The following is a 23,829-nucleotide window of genomic DNA, read 5'->3' as shown; positions in this document are numbered from 1 at the left end:
TCGGGGCCTGTAATGAAGGCCTTTGCGTATGTCATAATCGTCACAGCCGCTGAAAGCGCTTTCGACACTAAAACGTATTTCCATTTAATGGCGATGGTTTATAGACGGCAGGTTCTAAATAGTTAGCCCTTTTAGGGCGCCACTGTCTCGTACGGCCGCGGATGTAAGTGCCACCGGGAACGAAGGGTTAACGATTGCATTGATTATTGATTGTGTCGGAACGGGAAAATGACGCTAGTCTCTGGTCCGTAGTGTCGCGGCGTGTCGTGTGTGGTCAAGGTTGAAACTGTTTTGCATGTGAATAATTTACCCTTTGTTCGTTAATTATAATCTATGCGGCGTGTGTGTACGGTGGGTGACATAAAAGTCGAAATGTTCCTTCCAACGCTATGCATTTAACCTTTACTGATCAGCGTCTCAAGGGATCTCAAAAGGTTTAGTTAAAAACAGATAAAAAAATCATGGCGTGGTAATGATTGTTTGTGATATCATCTGTTTTTCTTGTCTTGTAAACGAAACAGCTGCTTTTAGCATCGGTCTCATTGGCCCAAAGCGTTACTTGTTTTGTGATCAAATATTGCAAAACTTAACAAAAACGCCACTAAAATTCGTATCAGAATATACGTTCCCTTTATTGCAACGTGTTTCGGACGAACATTCTTCTAGCCCCAAAGGCAAATTCTAATTGTCAACGACCGAATGAAAACAGCTGTGTGCTCGCCTTAGAATTGAGGCGCTCGTTTTTCTCCATTTCTTCCTATTACTACTACTACTGCTGCTGCTCCACGATGCATGCGACAAATGTTTCGTCGTTTGAAACACTCCCCCCTTTCCTTTTACTATTGCCCGGACCCCCGGTGTCTTATGTAAAGCGTGCACCATAAATACTTAATGCGGCAGATGATGTCAGTGGTGTGCGCCGTGTCGTCGCGCCAGGAAATACGAGTGGTGCGATAATGATGCGTTCATTAGCGAAACATTGGATGATCTCGCGCTCCTCTTTATGGCGGAGTTGGCCAGTATCAGGGCCAGCACCAGACAAATGGGGAGGCAGTAAATGGCAACAAACCCTTTATTCTGTGCCTGCAAGAGCACAATCCTTGAATCTCCCAGAGAAACTGTTCCGGCCGGCCCCGCTTTGATGTGGGGAGTTGTTGTGTATGAAAGTAATAAGTTACGGATGTTTAAGCGATCTACTATTGCTAAGCAATTGACGATCGATTGAAGATGATTTGAGGTGAACGCTTCTAGAATAGCCTCCACAAGGATTGAACGGCTACAGCTTGCTAACAGTAGGGCATAGACCCCTCTGCTCGCTCGGTGGCTGGTACGGCAACGGTCGGTGTCTTCATGGTAACAACTATTTCATGAAATTGCCCCTTTTCTGGACGAATCCTAAGGACCAACTTATGCTCGATGAAGCATAATCAAACAGTTGGATGGGTAAATGCTTGGAGAGCTTAGATTAGATTCGTACCCAGTTTTCCATTCCTTCCGTTGTTTGTCCATAGTTCATAGGACAGTACCGAAGAGTTAGGTTTATAATTTTCAAGTATTTTGATAAGGAAAACTAATCAATAGTTTCGTGGTAATACCTATGAACTGTGACTAATGTTATAGATGGCGGATGTAAAAGACACGCGGTGTTGTAATTAGGAAAAGAGTTTCAGGTTTTGATAATAAATTGTGTTCTACAGTTCGACTCAGTATTTGATTACCTTCCATACAGAACGTCATAGCTTGTTATAATTATTCTTTAATTTAGTAGTTGAACGTATTCATTCTGAGTGAGTAGTTTCGTTGATTGCATGATCAGTACGGAAGATTTGACATCTGCATCAGAATCTGCATCAGGAACTGTCGCACTATACTTGCAGGTGTACTCAGACACCAGCAGACAAGAGCAGACAGTGCCATAGCACACACCGTTACAGCAATTACAAATCAATTGATGGTCGTTTATTTTGCCAATCGGCATAGCGTCCCAAGCATCGCACATTGGCTGCAATTTTGTTCTACTGTCTTCCAATTAATATTGGTGCCCAGTTGTGCTCTCCGTTTTCATAATCTCACTGGTACGATTTGCGTGTCTTGCCCGGTCCTCCACATCCATCGACGAAACCCCGACCGAAGCAAATGCTTTCGATGATGTGTTTAGCTGGATTCAATTTAATAGAAAGCCGGCAGTTCGAAGGAAATGGAAATGTGGCACACGTGCAAACAATCTACGGCCCGAATGGACATGCCGACATGGGGGCGTAAATATGTGACGGAATAGAACATGCATGGGTGTCCACTGTGGGCGTAATTTGTTAGTGGAAGTTTGGAAAAGAACGTACCATGGGTTGGGGGGATGCTGGCGATCATCTGCTGTTTGACCAGTGTTGTAAAACTGTCGGATTGAGACTCCAGGTTTTGTTACAGTTGAAAAAGAGATCTAACAAATCATTTTATTCCAACAGTTTGTTTTAAAATAATCGTACATTTATTAATAGTTTTTTTGGGTCTGGATAAATTTGTTTTCCTTCAGATTCTACATTTACTTAAGTTAATAAAGCAATTGATCAATTAAGAATACAAATAACGTATTGGAATTTCTGGTAATAGCTCATAATAGATTATCCCTTTGCTACTAGACCCTCCAAATACCCAACACGATCTTCTTGCATTTCTTATATTCTGTAAGGATACTATTGGCGGCAGCTGATATAAAATCTTCATGAACCTAAATAATACTCTTAATATAACTGTTGTAAAAATAGTTACCTATTATTTATTTTTTGAATAATTATAATTGCCAAAGGGGCGGCCCGGTGGCATGATGGTAGCGGAGCCGGTCTTCACACGAACGGCCTGGACCAAAATCCCATCCGGACCAATCCCCCGTAGCAAGGACTGACTATCCGGCTACGTGGTAAAATAAGTCGATACGGCCAGGCCGTTCTAACAAAAAAAAAAAATAATTGCCAAACATCGAAAGAGTATTAATTTTGATAATTTGTTGTGGTTGAATATTGAAACATTATATTGAATATCTTTAATTTTATGTCTTAAGATTTAATTCGGAAATTAAGACAAAATACTGAAGAAAGTTAAGATTTAGATCAATCTTGGTAGAAGCTTTAGCTATTCTGCAGAGCTCGGAAGGATGTTGATACGTGATTGTGGCAGTCTTATAATTGACTCAATTTATCACCTCACCCAGAGTGAGTATGCGTGTACCACACAGCAATGCGGACGCCGGGATAAATGGCAAACCCAGCAGCTGTAATTAATAACGAAAGCAATATCTGTGCCGATACAATGGGAATGTGTATCGTGCAATAAAAGGCGCGCGTCGACCCAAATCAATTTGGAGATGTAGCAACAATGCGCAGGATGGATTTTTATTCATGTGTTCTAGGAATGGGGGAGGGTTTCCATGCTCCAGAAAGGTGAAATACGTGTGGGTAGGCACATGCGATGATGATAATAGCATAAGCTTCCTTCGTGATGAATCAATCGACCATTCGGAAGATGTTGTGAAAGTCGGCAACAAAACCCATCGGCGGAAAGCTAATGGAGATTCGTATTGTCGGTCCCGGTCTTCGTCCATAAATGAAACGCATCAAGTTGGGTGCAGGTTAGAATCGATAAGATGGAATTCCTGTGGAGTATGGCAGGAGAATGTTTATGACCTCTCGCAAACGTATTTCTGAGGGATCTGTAAATCTATTTTTGTAGCTTGCTGGACATTGATAAAGGCCATTGTTTTTGAAGGCTAGACCCAAATAGATCCTGTAAAAACCTCGTTGAACGTAATGACTCTCTCTTATCGACAACAATCTTCGAGCCTTCCAACCGTAAATCCCTCGATAGCTCCTCGATGTGGCTTTGCGCTTATCTGCACGTGAATGCGTTGTTGGTCAACACACAGACCAGGGACCTTCGTAACGTATTTATGACATGCCCATTATTTTGCATCCACCGGAAACCCATCGATCGGTTGATTGTTTGTGATTAGAAATGCAAGCTATCACGGAATGAATGTTTTCCAAGATAAACCTTGGACACCGAGTGCGCCTCGGTGTAGAAGCGTTCGGTTTGTGAAGTAGAAGTACTTCCTTATGGCATTAGAACGCAATGGCCGTAGAGCTTATGACTCAAGCGATGGCTTTGCAATCGCACTCGCAATTGGTTTTTTTTGTTCAAGGGCATATGATGATGCCTAATGTGAGCTAATAAAGACGGTGGCTAGAGTACTTATGCCCGGCTGCAGCTCGTTCATGCAATTTGCCAGCTATTGCAGTAAGCAGTAAGAATGTAAGAGGTAGAAACATTTAGTGGTCCCTTTTTACGATTCCCAACGGGAGTTACCAGATTGCCAGCAGCGATTTCATGCAAAGAGAGGTTTCAGATTTACCTCGCATGACGGACCCAGCCCCAGCTGTCACGGAAGATGACGTATTATGGCTTCGGTACACGGCGAGGATGACTCAGACCAGGTTGGTCAGATTAAACCATCAAGCTGTAAAAGGAAATGGGGGAAAAAGTGTACCTCCAAACACGCAATCGAGGTCGAAAGTGAGGAAGAAATGCATCACCTGCTGCTGTTGGTGTTGGTGCACGAGTTTGACACGATTTTTCTAACATTTCTGAAAACGGGTGCTCACACTTTATACGGCGCAGCCATTTTCCATTTTCCTGCACAACGATTGCATCATTGCGGGATTAAAGCTGAAATGATAACGCAGAGCACGGAAACCAGCGGGATCAATAATTTTTAACAAATAAATTGTTCTCGAAAGAACATTACACTATGGCACGACCACAGGCAAGGGCTGTAGGGTGCAATTAGTGGTCTTTGCAATCTTTGGAATGTTGCTAAGAATTTTCAGAACCTTGCACTAAAGTATTTCATCATCAATGACATCATGTAATCATCTTCCATATATAACCAGCGCACCTCAGGAGAGCGGTATAGGTAAGGCGCTATAGGTGTAACACACACACACCGCGAGGTCGCTCCTTTGTTTGGCGCGTGTGTTAAATTTTACTGCCTCTATTATAAACCGGCAATTAATTTATCGACGTTATCGGCAATAAACGTTCGCTCGGTGGAAGATGATGATGATGATGATGGGTATCTAAAATTAATTTTAATTATTGACGAAGAATTCGCTTCAAACAAAAAGCCTGCGTGAAGGAGAATGACTTCACCGAACCTTGCCCAATTATTTTAAGTTAATTTAACGTTAGTTCAAACGAAAAATAGAGTCCTTTACTCGAGTGGATATGTTTTATATTTCCCCTTTTGTTGTTGTTGTTTGCTTTAAGGCTTTAAAATGTAATTGTAATCATCAGCCAATAATATATTCGACTAATTATCGGTTGGCGATTTTACAGCCAAACACCTGCCCATTTCGTGTACCCGTGTATACAGCCATTAACCAGCTGCGTTTGGCAGCACATTTTGTGCACACAACCACCACCACCACCACCTTTCCCATGGCAATGCGTGCGCAAGTGCTCTGTCAGCTGTGTTGCGTCTTTGCGGGTTTCATTTCTCATGGACAAACCCGGAGCCAAGTGTGGCGCATTCTCCTCATTTTTGCACAGCAGATGACAAACTTTTATTTTTCCTTTTATTTCAACGTTCATTTTTACATCAGTTTGGCCACACCGCACTTCCCTGGGAGAGCATGCGGTATCGGCGTACCGTACCGATTCGAGGCGGGGTTTTTTTTGTTAAAGAGGCCGTTCAAATGCTTAATTTGTAATGCTGCTGGTTAGTGGCAAACCGCAAAACATCCGTCCAGCAGCTGCTGCTGGGGGGTTCTGCTGCAACTCGATGGGGGTTGGAGCCACTACCAACCAGCCACTTCCCCCTGTGACTGTGCTCTGTGAAGCGTAGCATAAATATCGTCATCTGGCCCGGCGACGATGGCTGGCTGCATTTCGTTTAGTTTTACTGAGCGCGAACGCCGGCAAAACGGAACTCCGTCCCGTCAAAGAGGTGAAATGAATTTTGCAGCGACGTCTTTCCATTTTTCCGATAGAAGAAAAAGTTGCTTTCGTTCGCACAAAAAAATGGCCTGACCCTTTTTATCGCCGAGCAAGACAAAAAACACATATACCAAAAACCCCCCTTGTGCCTTCTGAACCTGATGGCTTCGTCAGCTGAACCGGGCGGCAGCTGCTGCTGCTGGCACTGTTGCCAACAACGAATGCTATACACGCGTGTGTTCTTTGTGGCGCGGCGCTGTGGTCAGTGAAAAATGAGGCCAACCGTGTGTGTGTGTGTGTGGTGGTGCTGATGCCTCACTTTTGTCAAGTTCAATCGATGGTCCAACATTTCTGCTGAGGTCTAGCTGTCCCCGGGTCCCCGGGTACAAGCCATCGGAGCCAAAACAATCATTATCGATCGATATGTGTATCGCCGTGTATTTATGCGGTACGTTAGAGGTCCAACAACTGGAGCTGGCTTTTGATGGTTAAATTGGGCTGCTGAACGTATCGATCCGTGTATGTGTGTGTGTGCGTGAGAGGGGAAACCTTTGGTGAGTTTGATGTGATTGAATTACACATTTAACTTACCTATAAATATTGTAACTAGATGCAAAATTGGCAGGAAACTATTAGTTTGTAAAAGTCGACATTATTCTTATTCGAGTGGATGGACATCAAGAATTTTAGGAAATGTAGTACTTAAATAGCGTTTCTGATATTATAAGTTGCTTTACTATTGATTATTCCAATTATTATTACCTCTGCTATCTTCTTATCTGTTAGATATCTTATCAGACTATCGTCTCTTTTGTAGTGGTTATATGCGTGTGGTGAATGATTTTCCTGGATTCCAACCTTTTTTTTGACATTCGACACTTTCCCCAACTTGAGATCCCAGTTCTAAACAGTATGTAATTATTTACTCGTCTGTCTGATGGTTTTTTTTTTTGATGAAATTCAACTTACTTCCTGCTTTCTTTGCTTCCTGTATTCTGTTATTGTTTTTCTTTGTCCTTCCGCACTCTCCTACATTGCAAGCTGCTCGGCTCAGGCCATTCATCTGGGTCTATGGCATACGCGGGTGGATTTATGGCGACGACACTCTGCCCTCCGACACACTCAGGGCGTCAGTTGGCGTCGTTCGAACAGTTTTGCCCGTGCGGTCGTTAAACCCTTTCTGAGGGCAAATTCTCTCCCGCCATGTTTTCGACACGAGAGAGAGCTGGTGAGATTGAGAGCGCGCTCGATCATGAAAAGGGCAGCACGGTTAGGGATGGAGATCGTTTCATTGCCGGTCTGCCTCCCTCGGTACAGAACTTCCCTTGAGTTTTCGTTTGCTATATGGGTTTGAAGCATCGGAGCGTGCGCGTATGTGGGTATATGGACATTGCGCACCTAAACGTTATGACGCTAGAGGAGTTTGAGGTGGAATTATTGCTCGAGAACTTAATGCGAAAGTTCTAGCAAGTGAAAAATAGTTAAGAATTGTCAGCAAGTTTTAGTTCAGAATTCCTGGACTCCCCAGGATGATGTCCCTATATTTATTTTAAAGATCTTGTAAATAACGCTATTCTCCAGGTAATTACTATTGGTTTAATTTAGATACATTTGATATTTGAAATTTATTAAATACATAGTCCACCAGAAATAAGCATAAATGAAACAGGACAAGGCAACCAATGTTCATTGGTAACGTAACATTATCAATTTTAAAGTCATCAACTTCAAAGTTTTAAAGTCGATTACGAATACATGAATTTGCTATAAAACAAATCGCAGATGTTCTATAAATGCTGTTATGCTCATATTATAACCGAATTGTTCAGACAATCTGTTAAATTCCCTAGCCATCGATAATATTGGCCTAAAGTCTCTATAGATAATCTGTCGGTTTCGTGTTGCAGTTCTTGTAGCGTTTAGGCTGATGTTATTTTTATAAATGTATTTGTGAAGTTTAAGACCCATCCATGATTATTACAATTGGGGATCTACGGTTTGCAGCCTATAGGCTCTAACTAAAATACGCACCAAACACTCAGAGATGGTTCACAGAACCAAACAAGTGTAATCAGGTCAACGTTGTATCAGGTATCAGTTGAAGCAAAACCAAAATCCCATCATCAATGTTGTAAATTAGGCCACGGGGGGATAAGATTTTTTTCCAATCTTCGTTTCGGAAATCATGCCAGAATCACGCACCTATACGCTCGAAGGTAAAGGCGATTTGCGAAAAAGGAGAATGTTGAATAATTAGCTCTAATTTTTTGGTGTGTTTGAAACCGGAATCGAGTAACACTAACCGAAAACTGCAATCAAACCACATCTCATCTGTACGGTACCGTGCTTCTGCTGTGAGCTGGTTTTGTTTCTGGTGCAGAACGTACTGACTGAAGAGTGGCGGAAACAAGAAAAAGAAGCGACATAATCGTTGATCTCGTTGAGGTGATTTGGAATTCTAGACAGCTCATACGCTTGCGAAGGTAACTCTGCAACCCGGCACGGACGTGATGTGGCTAAGTGATTGTAATTAGACATAAAAGGTGAAGGTGTGCTGGAATATGTTGGAGAATCGTTCTTGAGGGCCCAATACGGTTCTTTGAGTTTGAAGTCACGTATACACACGCCTTTCGAGGATTTTGTCATCCGAACCGCTTTGCCGCACACATGACACGGCTACCGATCATCGGTGGCAGAAGAATCTGTGGCAAAAATAAACCTTTTGTCGCGCCGTTGTGTTGTATGTTTAGCTAATGCTTAGCGACTATTGCGCAGTTTATGGCGTCTCGCCTGTGGCCTGGAACCGCAGTCGCAAAAAAGGGCCAAACAAAGAACCAAGGACAAGCTTGGACGACAGACTTGGCGCTTTGTTTTGTCTATGGGCAGCGCGGAAAGAGAAAAAGGAAATGGGGCTAGAATGCTGGAGTGTCATCGGCTTGCGGGTTTTCCATTTGCTTCCGCAAAATGTCCTCTTTCGTACGGGAAGGTTACTGTGCGCGTGGCGTCACTCACGTTGTTGATTGAGTCTGTGTGTGCGTCTGTTTGGGTTTTGGTATTTTTGCTGCACTTAAGAGAATTATCAGCCCCCTCTGATTGTTCCCCCTGTTTTGTGTAACCACTTCCCTGCTGATTGCTCTTATCACTATCGCGAGCATATTCAGTACACCGAATAAGCGTGGCTGATGTAACAACGTCTCGCCTTGGCGTCGAGTGTCGAGCTTTTGTAAGGAAACACGAAGCCTCCTCATTGAACGTTTTGTCCTCGCGTTGTGAGGTCGCCATCATCTTTGTTCCCGAACCACGGTTTGCATGTGTGACAACACTTGTGGCATGTTCGCGAGAGAAGACGGCTGCGTCTGGGCGTGGGCTTTAATTGAAGAGCACTGTTTACCCATTTGTGTGCGTCACTGTGGTGCAGTGATAATGCGCGGTGAATGCATTTTATCAGACCGTCTCGTGTTGGGCTAAGATCAACTCAACCGGTTACGGACGCAACATGCCGTTCCTTATCTAGATAGGAACACTAACATCCCCGGGGCGCGGATTGGAACTGAGGCATTAATTGACGTTAAGTGTTTGTCTAAATAAAAAGTAATTGAACCTCGTGGATTGTCTCTTTTCTTTCTCTATCGCAAGGTTTTCTTATCAGTGAACTTTATCCTTTTGACGGATTAACTTGGATGTGTTACAATGTTGCAACATGCAGCAAAACATTTTTAAATAAGTTTTTGTTTTGTGGGATTTTAACATCACAAGCTGAGTGTGTTTTTGTTGAGGTTTTTAGTTTGAGAAATCCCAATGTACATATTAAATGAAGATGTGAAGACTTGCGTTGATAACATTCACGCTGAGTGCAATGCGCGATGCCGTTTGTTTTGATTTGAAGTTCCTACAGGCAAGATGCTCCGACAAGATTCCCAACAATGTACTACGGGTTTCGATTCGACTTTAGCCCCTACTGCAATCTCACGACATCAGCACATCGGCGGTGCGCTGCATCACTGCAATGTAGTTCTAATTTCAACACCGGCAGAGCATTTCCGCTGATAGCGTTGCGATCTCTCCGATTCATCGCACATCAACATGATGATGCGATGCGCATGCAGTGTTACACCGATGCGTCGCGATCGCTTCTGGACCTGATGATCGGCGCACGCCCGGTGCAGGGGGATATCAAGATATCGGTTGCAACAATCAAGCGTCAGCCCAATGTGTTCCGATTGGAGATGTTGAGCGTTGATGTTGGGCGGCACACAGTGAGCCATATGTTGACGTCAACTGGCTGTTGAGTGTAGTTTTGCCGCATCAGCTGCTGGTTACGAGCTGATTCTAGTGTGTGTGTGGGGTGGCTGTGATCAGTGCCAGTCCAGACAGGTTTCGACGCGAAACTCCTTTGAGGCATAAATGGGAAGGGAGGTGGCGTGGGAACACTCGCTGAAAGTACTGATTGCGTTCGTGACTGGTAATTATCGAGTGCCTAGTAGTGCTCGCATTAAACTACTGCCATGATTGTGTACGCGCGTGTGTGTGTGTTTAAGAGAGAATGGTTGTAATGGTCCTATTCTTGATCGTGCATAGCATTATTCGTAATCGATTAAACCTTCACCAAGAAGAGAACACATTGCTTCCATCGCGTGAATATTTCACGTCGTACGATTTTCTGGTATCGGATTTTCTGGTGTTGGGAGGACCCCTTCCTCATCTGGCGGATTGCGTTGTGGTTGCTGTCACGGCTCTGGTGACGTACGCCGTCACTGCCGGGAAAGCGCCAAAGGGAGCTGTGACGCCTCGCTAACGCTTCCAATGAATGCAAGCTGTTGTGTCGTTGCAGTAATTAACAGCTGATACGAGTGTTTGGTTTGCGATGTCGTTTGAAGGAGTTTCCTGGTTCATGCGGGGCTGTCCTTCCGCCAAGTCCAGTCACCATCAGTGTGTACTACCTTTCATTCTGATTATCAGTTGTTCGTCTAAGCTGAAACGTTTGGTCATGACATATTCTACTTCTGAGGTTGACATGGCTAACATGGAACGCATTTGTATTTAAACACCAACGCAAATAAAACACTCCCTTCCGTTAACAGGGCAGAGAGATAGGCCACGGTTCGGAAATCAATAAAATGTTCCAATTTTCTTCATTTCTCCCCACCCTACCCCTGTGTTGGATGGATGATATTAAAGAAAAAAAAGCACTGCAGAGAGACCACCTTTAATGGTCGAAATCGATGTGATGTCGCAGTTGCCACCACCCTACATTAGCCGCCTCACAACCGTTGTATGTGAATGTATTTTTGTTTGTTTAGGGATTTAATGGTTCTTCCACCACACACCGCGCCCGAGAACACATCTACTGTCGACAAATGGCGCCCTTTTGGGTGGGAGCTGTGAAAATGCGGCAGCAGTAACGAAAATACTGTTTTTTTTCTTATTTTCTTCGACCTACGGAATACGGTCGTGTTGGAAATGATTTCTTCGGGAAGAAGAACTGTTTAAAGTTGTCGTTCTAAGCGGTTGCATGCTGTGGATGGATGGTGGTGTGGTGTGATGTTGCGTCGTTCGATTGACTCTTCTGCGCGTCATTGCCAGCCAGCACTAGGTGTCACTGAACTTTCACATTAATCTTTGTGTGCGGAGGGGCTAAATGTGCACGTGTGATGTGCTCACGAGCTGATGGCCACTGGGGGCGGGATGGTAGCCACTGAACGAAGGTTCAAAATAGAGTAACGATCGGTGGAAGAAATGCATAAACCACTCGACAGGCACGTGTGATGATCGATCCGAATTATTGGAGTTTCATGGAGTTCTTAATTTAAAATTCGAGGGGCTTTTCAATGCAATATTTATTTCTGTTTTTAAATTTATAAAAAAGTAGCTTCTCTTATGTTTTCTAGCATTTTAATATTTCCAAGCATATCCACATGAACATGAATCAAAGCAAATATCAGACGATTTATCTTGATCGCCGACCCTAACTTCAAGAGATATGTGAGCATCGTTCTGCTTGCTGTTTCTACCGTTCTGGGTCGATATGGTCATCCATGAGGCATCCGCACGTACTATACCCATGCTAAAGTATGGCAGGAAATGTTCTACCCTTTGGCCTACGGTGCGTGACAGCTGTCTCATCGATGGATCACGCACTCGGCTACTCTCTCTCTCTCTCCCTCCTTCTGTACACGGTTTGAAACATGATTTTTTTTTCTGCAATCCCATAAATAGATTCCCTCAAGAAGTTCCCCCAAAAGGCTCTTGAACCGCTGCTGGTGGCATTTTGCTTCTTCGGTTTGGGGTGTTTTGTGTTGCTTTACTTGTAAGAAGGCGGGCGGTGTAAGACCTCTAGCGGAGTTTAGCTTCCCGCGGCCATATCGTAACGATGCTGGGGATGATGACGATGATGATGAAGTTGATGAATATTATGTTGGTGGTTGTAGGAGCAAGATGTTACGCTGTGAGATACAGTACGAAGCATCTGGAAAGCGGGCGGATTATTATTTGGACTGCTTCCTCCACGAAGAAATCTGTTCCCTGGCTCGATTTTCGTCTCGTCTGAGCTATTGTTAGACCTTCGATAGGTATAGAAATTTACTTACGCATAGTCGGTGATTTGTGATGAATGTTGCTTATTTTGTGTTAATAAATATCATGGGTTTTCCTTTTTCCAAACATTCTGGATTGGATTTTTGCTTTAGTTTGGACTCTGAAACCTACCTATACTTGGGCGTTTAGAGAAAATTCTTCGATTGTGATTAGATATCAGTAGTGTTGTCCGAAGATCACGGAACCATCATCACTAAACTACTGCTGTCCTTTTGAGGGAAAGAGAAATACAATATTATAAACAATAATAAGCTTATAATAATTAATTTCCCGGGGTGATTTCCGGGGTTGAGTTTTCTTTCGCGCTGATTTTGCACCAATTCGTCATCCATATACTATGGGTCATCTTTTATTTGCCATTTGCGCGTGGTGCAAAACGGTGTTCTTGCAGCAATGATTTATTGTTATGCTTTCAAAACGAGAACGAGCGTACTTTCCTTTTTTTTCTTGTTGGCTTTCCTTGCTGTTACGATTTTTCTTCGGCCGCGCACTCACGTCTTTTGAAGGCCAACCGCGGTTTTCCAGCAGAGGGCGCAGGAGTGCGACTTTCCTGGTGCGCCAGTGGGGACGGGGACGGGTTTTGCCGAACGCCGGACGGTGGTGATTATGCGGGTTTCGCGAACACGGGGAGAGCCCTTCGTGATGTTTGGTTTGTGCGGCGTACGGCCATGTCTAGAAAGCCGCCACCGTGCCCAGGGCCGCCGAGTTGCGTGAGAAACCTTCCCCAACCCCCCAAACGGTCGGTTGTGGGCTTTTGCGAAATTTTTGTTTTAAATGCGTCTCGCGGCAACGGCGTGGCGTGGTCGGTTATGCTGGCGGGCGACTATTATGAAAGGTGGATGATGGTGGTGGCCAACATTAGTTGCTGACTGTTGTTGTGTTCTTTGCGATATTAGTTTCTGGTCATGTTCGACATTTCCAATACCATTAGATGCACTAATAAAATAATATTTCTTCTATTTTCTTTTACCTTCCAGAACTGACGGCACAGAGTCTCCGATAATTACGGAGAGCGATGCAGATACCGATAAACCGCGGATGAGATATGGAGAACTCGTGATACTAGGGTAAGTTTTTAACCGGCAAAGGGGTTTATTTTTCAAATTTATGATTTTCCCTTTCTACCGACGAAATCCATCGTTTGGGTTGGGAGGGAGCATATATTTTCGTGTTCCTCCATTTCCAAAGTTCATCCGTTTGCGCTCAACACGATGTTTCGATAGCGCCCGTTCAGGGTGCGTGCGTGTTTTTTTTTTGGAATTTGATTGGAAATTCTGCAACGTCTGCGAGTTAGCGTGCTCTAAGCAGTGCCAATCTCTGCGTGCTCTACTGACCGTGATAAAAAAATGATGAATGCCATTTTCCGCGATGCCAACGCATCTAACGGTCTGGTACACGAAAAGGGAATATCTTGTACCACCGGCAAATAACGTTTGCGAGGTGTAGGCACCGATTGTCTTGGCAGTACAGTTCCCCTCCCTCGAGTCAGAATAATGGATCGTGTGCTTTTTCCGACATTACGAAGCGTCACTTTTCCGATCGGTGTATTAGACATTCAACGACACAAAGAAAAAAGCGAATGGTTTCGAATGTGTTTCTGTGCTGTATCGCGCCAGTATGGCGGCCAGTTTCGAAGCGAAAGTGGGGAGCATTAGTTTCTCTATTTGATTACGCCATTGCCCATTTTCGACATCGACGAAGAAGCAGTGGTGATGGTAGGTCCCGCAAATGGCGGAGTAAAGGTTGAACGTTTTGTTCTCCGCTGGTGTTAAATGTTAAAGCTTCAAAGTTCATCAGCTTGCCGGCCGGTTAATCCCTAAGCCCGTGTGTCTGCTGCCACCAACAACACCCCCCGAGGGCTCGGTAAAATCGTGCACAGCAGGAAAAAGAAGGAATGTGTCTGTCTGGGGTGGGATTTGTTTGGTAAGGCAATCATTTGCTTTTTCGATTGCTGTCAAGATCACGGTATTTGAGAAAAGCAATGATATAGAATTCGAAGCAATGGTTTGGCCTAAAATTTCTCTACCCGGCATAATAAATATATTATGCTTGCCGGCTTTATCGGGATGTGCGTCTATAATTTTGTTTCACGAAATCGGTCAATTGTTCTAAATGCTATTTTTGCGCTACCCAATAACAGCCATCCAATAATCATTGATTATGAATAAAACTTTTGTACAAACTTCGGCACAGTGTATAAAAAAAGCTTGTTAAAATTGACCATTAATTTATCTGTACCAAATTATATCCTGTCCAACTGCTGTGGTGTTCCCATCACACTAATGATCTACCTTACCGGGTGGAAGAAGGAAAAAAAAGGTAGAACAAAACTACACCGAGAAGTGACCGAAACATTGTTTCCGTGCACATGTTTCCCCGTGAGCCACCTTTAACAGTGGAGTTTGCTGCCTTTACCAAAATCATCCATTAAAGTTCTTTCGTTTCGTGTGTGCCGTTTTTTTCCCCGTGGCCTCTCTGTCAGTCAGTATGGTGGACACGAGATGATGTGTACGGCGTCGTGTTGTTGCCGTCACAGACCGTCCGCGGGATGGTCGGGATTGGGAAGCGAATGAATCGGTGTCTTTCATTGAGTCTAAACCTTGGATTTCTAAGGGTGGTAGGGGCAGGATGTAGGGCTCTCCAAGGCGTGTATGGTAGGCGTAGGATGTTTTTACACTGCGGTCAGTTCAGTTTGAAGCTTGAAGCTCGAAATAATCTGCCAGTAAATGTTTTAATTCATCTTCGAGCATCGGAAGTTTAGGTTGATTTTGTTTTCCCTACAACAAATGTTGCTTTTCCGTCGGGTTTTTCGAGTTTTGGCTGGCATTAATTTTATGTTGAAGCGTGGTGTTTTGCTTTGCTTCTTCTCTGCCACATTGTTGCCGGTGTTTGGTTTGCAGGCAAAACCCCCCCCCCGCTGAAGCCGACGCCCGGTGGAAGGAAGACGTGAGTGATCTTTACCACGTAAGATCACTTGAAAACGCGCAAACAATTCGTGATCTGTAAACCCTTTTATTCTCGGTATCCATCTCTTATGCTTTGAATGTGGCTGCCATCGGGAGGCGGCTTGACAATTAAAGTGTCTAGCAATTCTACCGTGTCAAGATTGTGTGGTGCGTACGCAGTCGGCAATCGCGTGTTTTATGTAAACTGTGATGAAGGTGCTACAATACAATCTGTTGTCCATTCATGCTTTACATTCTGCTTGTATTTAGAAAGAATTCAAAACTTATGGTTTTTACAATTTAAATCGGAGTGTATTGTGGAGATTCTAGAGAGCATTGGAGACGTTTTTTTTATTACCCCTTTCCTTACTGAAATTATGTTTTTGACGATTTATTGGTGGATATTCGTAATGAATGACATTCAGTATACGAACGATTGCATTCCCTGCTTTATTAGACGAATATTCTTGTTGTCAAGGTTTTGTCGAACGTTGGACTCCCGATTGGCGCTACATAATCAAGAAACAGACGGTAGTATAGTGAGTCTTACCGGTGGACTGATAGCCTGGCTTCATTAATACATCACCGAGGGACATTCAATATTACGTACCTTCTGCTCGTGCTTCTAAAACCTCCATCGTTCTATGGACCTCGATGAAGAGGTTGGTATCCGACAAAGCCCCTTCTGCTCAGGGCCGCCTTTTTAGGGTGCGATCCACCGAAGACGGGATGCTGAAGTTATGGCGTAGTTAGAGAGCCTCTGGAGATATGTGTTTATATGGCTTTTGCTGTGCTGTGTGCGCGTCGTCTACGGGCCATACGTGGTTGGGGCACAGCAATACCCCCGTGGCAATGCTTGGATAGACACGACGCTGTGGAGAACACATAAAAATAAATTAAAGACGCTGTTTGAGCGCGCGAGACAGAACTCGTTTTACAGATTTTGGTGGAGCGATAAGGTTGCTTATACTAAATTTAATTTAGGCTGTTATGGTGGCTATGTTTGTGTTTTCCGAGAAATGGGGTAGGTCGAGCCGTTAAAGCTATTTACCAAAAAAAAAGTGGTATCGTTTATTGAAAATCTGTTGCCCTGTGTAGCTTAAATCTTCCTGTTGCTGTTTAATTAATGTGCGTTTTTCGGTGTTTTTTTTATGCATTGGTAGTGATGTTATAATGCCAGAGGGGTAATTTATTATACATCCTTGTACATATGGAGTTGATGTATTTATCAACATATTTCTCAAAACAACAGATTTCGTTCGGTTTTAGTAATAATATTAATAATAATAGTGTTAGCGGACTGAAGTTAATTTGTTCTGGATGCTGTAACGATTTGCGGTTGATTACGAACGACTGGACAGTCCGTCCGGGGAGGATCTCTGTAGAAATTAAAAATGCCTCGAACGGGACGGGTCCGACCATAAGAACGAACGTGGAAAATATAAATCTTGATGAAGCGAACTCCACAAACACGGCCGAGCGTACGAATTGATGAAGGATCGATCTTTTTTCCAGTCATCATGCCAGCGCTGCTTTTGACCGTGTTTCGAAGAAAGGCCACAGATTCACCGCTCGAAATCGGTCCGCAACGAATGAATTCTGATGAAGAAAGTTCAAGGAACGGTTAGCATACAAAATATCATTAAATGCGTTAGCGGGGACACACACACACACACACGACGTGGTGCTGCTCCTATATAAATGTCCAGCGCCGATAGTTGGTCGAAAGTATCGAATTCTGCGTGGAACGGAATGGGGAAGCACAAACTGTACTAATGGACGAGGTTTGTCAAGCCCATCTTTGCCGCAGACGAGCTGCTGGGCCCAATTTATGTTTCATTAATCTGCGTTCCTCTGGGTGACAGCCCGCGGTGGAAGAGGATGAAATTGATCCCGCTCGCTTAGGGATCTTTGCCACTCTTTGGTGTCTCGGTGGCTGCTTCTTGCAGAGAAAAAGGGAAAACCCCAGCTGTGCTGGTGTGTGATTGTGTGTAAGCGTCTCAATGATGCCGGTGTGTGGGTGCGCAGTCGGGAGGGCTGATGTCCAGTCACATGTCACGTCGGGCAAGGATGTGATAGATGATGTGTATGACCTTCTTCTATCACAGACAACCCTCCCTGATGTGGTCGATGATGGCTACCTTTGGATCGATACTTTGCTTACAAGTTCTGCCGGAAAATTTTAGCTCAAATAATTAGTTAATAGTCTTGTGCGTCAATTGTTCGTTAAAAGTGATAATAGAAAACATAAATACTTTTGTTATAAAAGGAAAGTTAATAAAGTGTATGTTAATGTTTAATGCATAATGTTTACATTACTCATTGAAGGCAAACTTCCATTAACGCACGCTTCAATTGCTAAGTAACGCAAGGATAATGAGTAATGCAAATCAAATAGATATTCAATTTTGCTAGAACATGCTTAACATAGCACAGATTTCTAAAGTGTTTAATGCTGTCCATCGTCTTTTCTTTATCTATGATTTATACAAGTTTATGGAGCAGTGTAGAATTTACGAGGCTGTAGCAAGGTTGTAAAAGATTTATTTTTTACTAAAATTTTGTGTGTTTTTGTGTATTTACTGAAGTTTGTTAATAAATAACAAAAGTTCTACAATATTAATAACACTTTGATAATGATTAAGAGATACGGTATGGGTTATATTTATCGAACATATAAAACATTTTATAGAAGGGAAGAAAAACTGTGGAAAAAATGAAAAATGAAAAGCCAGAACAGAGACTAGAATACTAATGTACAGAAAATAGAAAGGAATTATAGAAATTACAATAATAAAATATGAAAATAAAGTAGTAAGTACGATAAGGAAATAATAAAAGAATATAAAACAATTAAAGTAGAACCTTTGAAAAGTATCATGAAACAAGAGAACAACATTTGAAAACAAAAGCATAAAATTCTTACAAATTTGATGTGAAATTTTTCCGATGCTGCCGCTGTAGCGAACTAAAAATGATAGGGTGGGGGCGCTAAAAAGGTTCGTTCCTTTCGGTTTCTGGGGCATTCAGTGAAGGTTAAACCTGCAGTCATTTGCCGCGTGGCCGGGTTAACAGTTTCTTTGTCCATCATCAGCGTTTGGCGAGCGTTTGCAAAAGCAAGGAGAAAAATAATAATCCAACGGTCGAACGTATATACCCATCCGGTCGATAATACGGAGAGTTGCGCTTGCCTGCCCGCCAAGTCTCTCTGCTCGTTTGGCCGCCGTTCCGGTCGTCTTCGCCAGGTGTTGGTGCCGGGGGTCCGCGAATCGATCGCAGCAAGCAAGCAAGCAAGCGGTCCATCCATGCTTGGGCAGCATTATGTTTTTTTTTGTTTGAAATTTTGCTAAAGAAGCCTTGACCGTTTGACGATTGTGTTCGTTCTGCACGGCGCTTGTATTGGCCTTTTTTTATTGTGGCGTTTCAGTTGAGCACCATTCGGGAGGCATCATTCCGGCCACCGGCAGCCATTCGAAGCAAAACGGCAAAAATACAGCGGAAGTAGCAGTGGTTTTTATGTGCTCCGCTTTACCAACTCGTGTCTTTTGGCGGGTTAACTTCCCGTTTCGTGTGTGCCTTCTTTTTTGTGTGTTATTGCTGCGCTACATATTTCGGCACACTGTTTTGTGATTCGTTCCAGCGTTGGTCAAGTGTAACGGCGGGCCATTTCTAAGTCAAGGTTTCGAAGGGAAGACATGCCTTCCGATGGGCTCGACTTTTGCGAGGTTCGTTGTGTGCCTTCGTTGCCAGTACACAATTTTAATGTACTACCCTGTGGTCTGAAGATTGTAACGCATTAATTATCATTCGGCAGGTATCAAAGTCGAAGACTGTATGTGTTTTTTGGTTTTCGTTTGGAGCGTCAAATGTATTATTGCTATGGATCGTTAAATCCATCACGCTGGTTACGACGGCAGCCTTGGTCAGTGACAATTTAGAGTGTGGTTGTTAGAAGTAACGAAAAATTGAAGCAGTTACAGCGTCAAGATTAATTAAATTCTTTCAATCACCGCTTAAAACAGTGCATAATCATCGTGTCGATGGAGGGAAGCCGGTGAGAGGATCACAAGATCCCAGAGAGGTGAAGGGGGAAATTAATTGTTCATCACCTCACTCTATACCCGTCCAGGGCCATAACGCGTTGTAATTTGATAGCATTTTCAAGTCCATTTTTGCGGTACGCGCTCCTTTTCTCGCGCGCCACAACCGGGTGAAATGAGCACAGCAAAAGAAATACGCGCCCGCACACACACACAAAAAAGAAGGTAGATTAATGAAGAGGGACGTTATCTGCGGTTCATTGGACAATTTCTTCCAGTTTGAAGTTGCGAATGTGAGAGGCGGAAGGCAAAATGTTCCTCTGCTGTCTAAATGATCCTCGCTAATGAAGTCGTGAACCCTCATCATCGTCGCTTTCCGTCGTTGTGCCCCACACATTAACCTGAATTGGGGAATTGGCGGATTGGACGACTTTTTGTTTTTGGAAGTTGAAGGTGTAAAATGATATACCTGTAACGACCCCGAGGTAGTATTTTGTTTCAAGAAATTTAGATGATTTGTTTTTATATTGCTTATATTAGACAAAATATGTATGTGGAACTCGATTTACAGCACGAATTTATCTGAATGTGTTCTAATGTTTTTGTTTTTTTTCCCGGTTACAGATATAATGGATTTCTACCACAGGGCGACCGTGGCCGACGTCGGTCAAAGTTCGTCCTGTACAAACGCGTCGAATCGAATGGCGTCAAGCGTTCCAAACACTACATCGTACAGTCGCCTCAGTCCTCGCAGGCCATCTTGGACGCCAAACAGCACTCCATATCGTACACGCTCTCCCGCAATCAGGCCGTCATCGTAGAGTACAAAGAGGACCCGGACACGGATATGTTTCAGGTGAGCTTTCTGTGCTGAAGTTGTCCAACCCCGTGGCAATATCCACAGTGCAATTCTTCCGTTTAGTTTACTTACTTACTAAAGGGAAAATGAGTCTACAACTCGTTTGTGTTTCGAGTAATAAAATTAAAAGAAGTATGTTTGAGTTTTTTTGTATCAGTTAGTAATATAAACCCTCCTGCGCACCGCGAATTCGCTAATGCTTTTCCCTCGACCACCAGGGGGGAAAAAAGAAACCTTAAAGTAAATGAAAGTGTGTCACCATTTCCCGTAAATCAAAGACACTGTGTTAACAACGGCCAAATCTTTTCCGGCCCAAGAACGATTGTATGCTTTGTGTTGGGTTGGGTTCCTCTCCACGTTACGTGTCGCGCCGAAGCATCCGGTTACGTTTGCTGGAGATTTGAACACAGTGTGTCACCGCATTGGACCGGAAACACTTTCCTTTGGTATCTCTACCGTGCCATACAGTTACGTCCCAGGCTTGTGCGAGAGGTTACAGTACAGTTGTTTGTTTTGAAGACGACTTTTATTATCTTCTGCCATTGGTTATCTTTCACTCGTGTGCTTTTGTAACAGTAGCACATCCGATTGAGGAAGAATTGATATAACATTGAATGAAATAATTGTTGGACCTCGTCGTCTACTTGTTTTTTTTTTGCTTAGCTTACCGTATTTTGACGGATGTGAGTCTGAAACGTTGCCTTCCTAACAACATCTTTCTGGTCCATTTTTAATTTCGCTTGACTCAACACTCTCAAGATTAGACACTTTAACGCTTAGAACTTTTTAAAGTAGACCGGCTGAGCAGTGTCGTGGTAATAGTCACACGATCGCACAATAACTTCTACTCTTGTTACGTGATAAAATAAGTCTAGTAAGTCGCTATAATCGCAAAGTAGATTGTTAAGTCAAGCAATTGAATGTTAAGAGTTAATAAGAAAGCATTACTTCTGCTCACTGCACCAATTGCTTCATGGTTTACCGTTTGTTAAGCAAATAGGTTGTGAGTGTGTGGGGCGAATGGCGTTGAGACAATGGAGGCGACGCGTACAAATGCATTTTACATTATCTCGGTTTGTGCGACTTCGGTGACCTTCGGAGACGGATTTGTCTATCGCGCAATACCATTCAAAGCGACGTGCTTCGTCGCGCTTGATTTGTGTTTCCTTAAAGAACTGAAATGAAGTACCTCACATTGGGATTACTGTGCGTTGGAAGTATGGATCTTCACCTAATCACAAATTGGATTTTACAATATTTATATTAGTGAACTATATTTGAATTGGATTATTCACCATCATATCCGGTGTTAACTTAAGGCGACCATTACGATTCATCGTTGAGTTCTCATTAGCGTATGTCACCTTCCAGCATGACTCATAAATTCGCGAGCTATATCTTTACTCAGAAGCTCAGATGATTCAAGGAATGAATTACGACTAGCAGCAACCACACGCGGGATTGGAATGGTTTGACGGTAACTGTCACATAATGGGCATTAATGTTGTTGTCGGCGGTAACACAAGCTGTTGCGTGAGTACGCGTATGAAGGCAAAGGAAAATGAAACTAAAATAGTAAAAAAAAAATAATAGCTCACCAAGAGAACATAACTCAACCGGCGGGTACGTTGTGACCGGTTTTGCAATGATGCATTTACCATGCATTCGATCACTCCACCCGGCCGCTGCCCTTTCGTGGTCTGTATGTTGGGAGGAAACAATGCAGTGGAAAAGCGAGAAACAGTGTACAGAAAAACTTTATCCCCAGTTGCATTCCCCCCTTCCTGCATAACTCGTGTCCCTTGTTTTCTCACCGGTTCCGTACGTCAATGCTGCACTTGTTACCCTTGTTTTCTCTATTCTTTCTACTGTTGTTGTGACCTGAGAGCAATGGCCAATTTTACAGTGTGTTTGATAAATGTAGTCCAAAGAATTATAATTTAATAAATACAGAATATTGCGTGGGAAGATAATAATATATTGCTATTCAAAAAACAATTATTCTTGTACAATTTTACCTTAAAACATATTTGGCTTAACATGGTTGATTGATTAGTTGGCAGTAGTTTTGAACTACACTGTCTATGCACTATGTTTGTAGGCATTTCATTCTGTCCGGCCGTTCACTTTCCGATCCACACAAACGCACGCCACGATCGCTGGTGTGACTTATTGTTTTTGTATGTAAAGTAAAAATAGTTCACATCAAAAAGTCAGCGAACTTAGAGCGAGAGAGAGAAAGAACGAAACCCCGATACACGGCACAAACATTGGTGCATTGAAATGGGTAACTGGTTCCACTTTTCCGCGTTTGTGTCCCGTTTTGCGAAATGGTGATCGCGTCCAACCCACACCCCCTTTTGTCAAGGGGTGGGTAGCATTAAACGCACACACAGCCACACCGATCAGGCCGGAGACGAGGCGGCATTTCGCCCTAACTGTTCATTGCCGGTGTTGTTTTGTTTTTTCCTTCCTCTCTGTGATTCATGCCGCGGGTGTGTTTGGTTGGTGGTGGTACGCGGGTTTACACCTTCCCTGACACTGGGCTGGCCGGGTCTAGGTGTAAACGACAACAACGCGACTAATGCTGCTGGTTCCGTGTGTAACCTTTACACCGCCCTGGGTACGCGTTGCTGTGAGGGCGCCCCCCCTGCGAGAGTTCATGCCGGAGAGAGAGTTTCACGAGAAAAACACGAATAAAACAAGAATGTAAGGCAACGAGAAACGTGGATGATGTATGCTGCGAATGTTCGCAAATTCGTTTATGTGCAGTGTAAAATTTGATCTTAAACCTTATTTATTGGGGTACGAAAAGGAAGGTAGTTTTGTTTAAACTTTTAAAATAGTGTCCATTGGAATAATTCATATCCCTCAGCTACTGCTACTGTGAGGAATCTTATTCGTATTTTGCTGTGGGTTTTGGTGCGTATAATTATGCGCAAAATTGTCATTTCCTGCTTGATTGTAGCTCGTTGACTCGGTGTTGTGTATAAAAAATGACATTGAAAAATATCACTAACCGTAAAGGGAAGCCCAACTTTTTTGTCGATTTTTGCTCATAATGGCACAGTATTGAAGGTATTGTTATGTTAAGTTAAACAATCGGATTGATAAGCAAATATGCGAAAAAATGGAATTATATATGATGATGAAATATATTTCATCGTAAATTTAGCTTTCCAAGCAGTCCAAACAACAATTTCAAAACAACTCAATTTTTTTTCGGAGTCCTGTTAACTGATCGATTTGCAGTTTTCGTCACAAATCGTTTTCATTTAAATTGATTTGATTCGTTTTGACCACATAGATCTTTTACTGAAAAAAAATTAGTCCAATATCGCGATTCAAAGCTTGAAACCTTCGTAAATTTTAAAATTTTGGCATTCCGATAATTTTTTCACGAAAA

The 23,829-nt window shown here is 43.1% G+C and overlaps 1 protein-coding gene across 1 annotated transcript in view; it reads left to right on the top strand.

Moving 5' to 3' along the window:
* The window catches only part of LOC128309925 (protein pellino), a 33,990-nt gene that overhangs the window by 1,743 nt on the left and 8,418 nt on the right, over positions 1-23,829 (top strand). The window contains exons 2-3 of the mRNA XM_053046437.1: positions 13,557-13,646; positions 20,189-20,420. Coding sequence (XP_052902397.1) covers positions 13,557-13,646; positions 20,189-20,420 — 322 coding nt within the window. The remainder of the gene's footprint in view (positions 1-13,556; positions 13,647-20,188; positions 20,421-23,829) is intronic.

Source organism: Anopheles moucheti, chromosome 2 (assembly GCF_943734755.1).
Source record: "Anopheles moucheti chromosome 2, idAnoMoucSN_F20_07, whole genome shotgun sequence".
Classification (NCBI taxonomy): Eukaryota; Metazoa; Arthropoda; class Insecta; order Diptera; family Culicidae; genus Anopheles; species Anopheles moucheti.
This window is presented reverse-complemented; position numbering and strand designations above follow the sequence as displayed.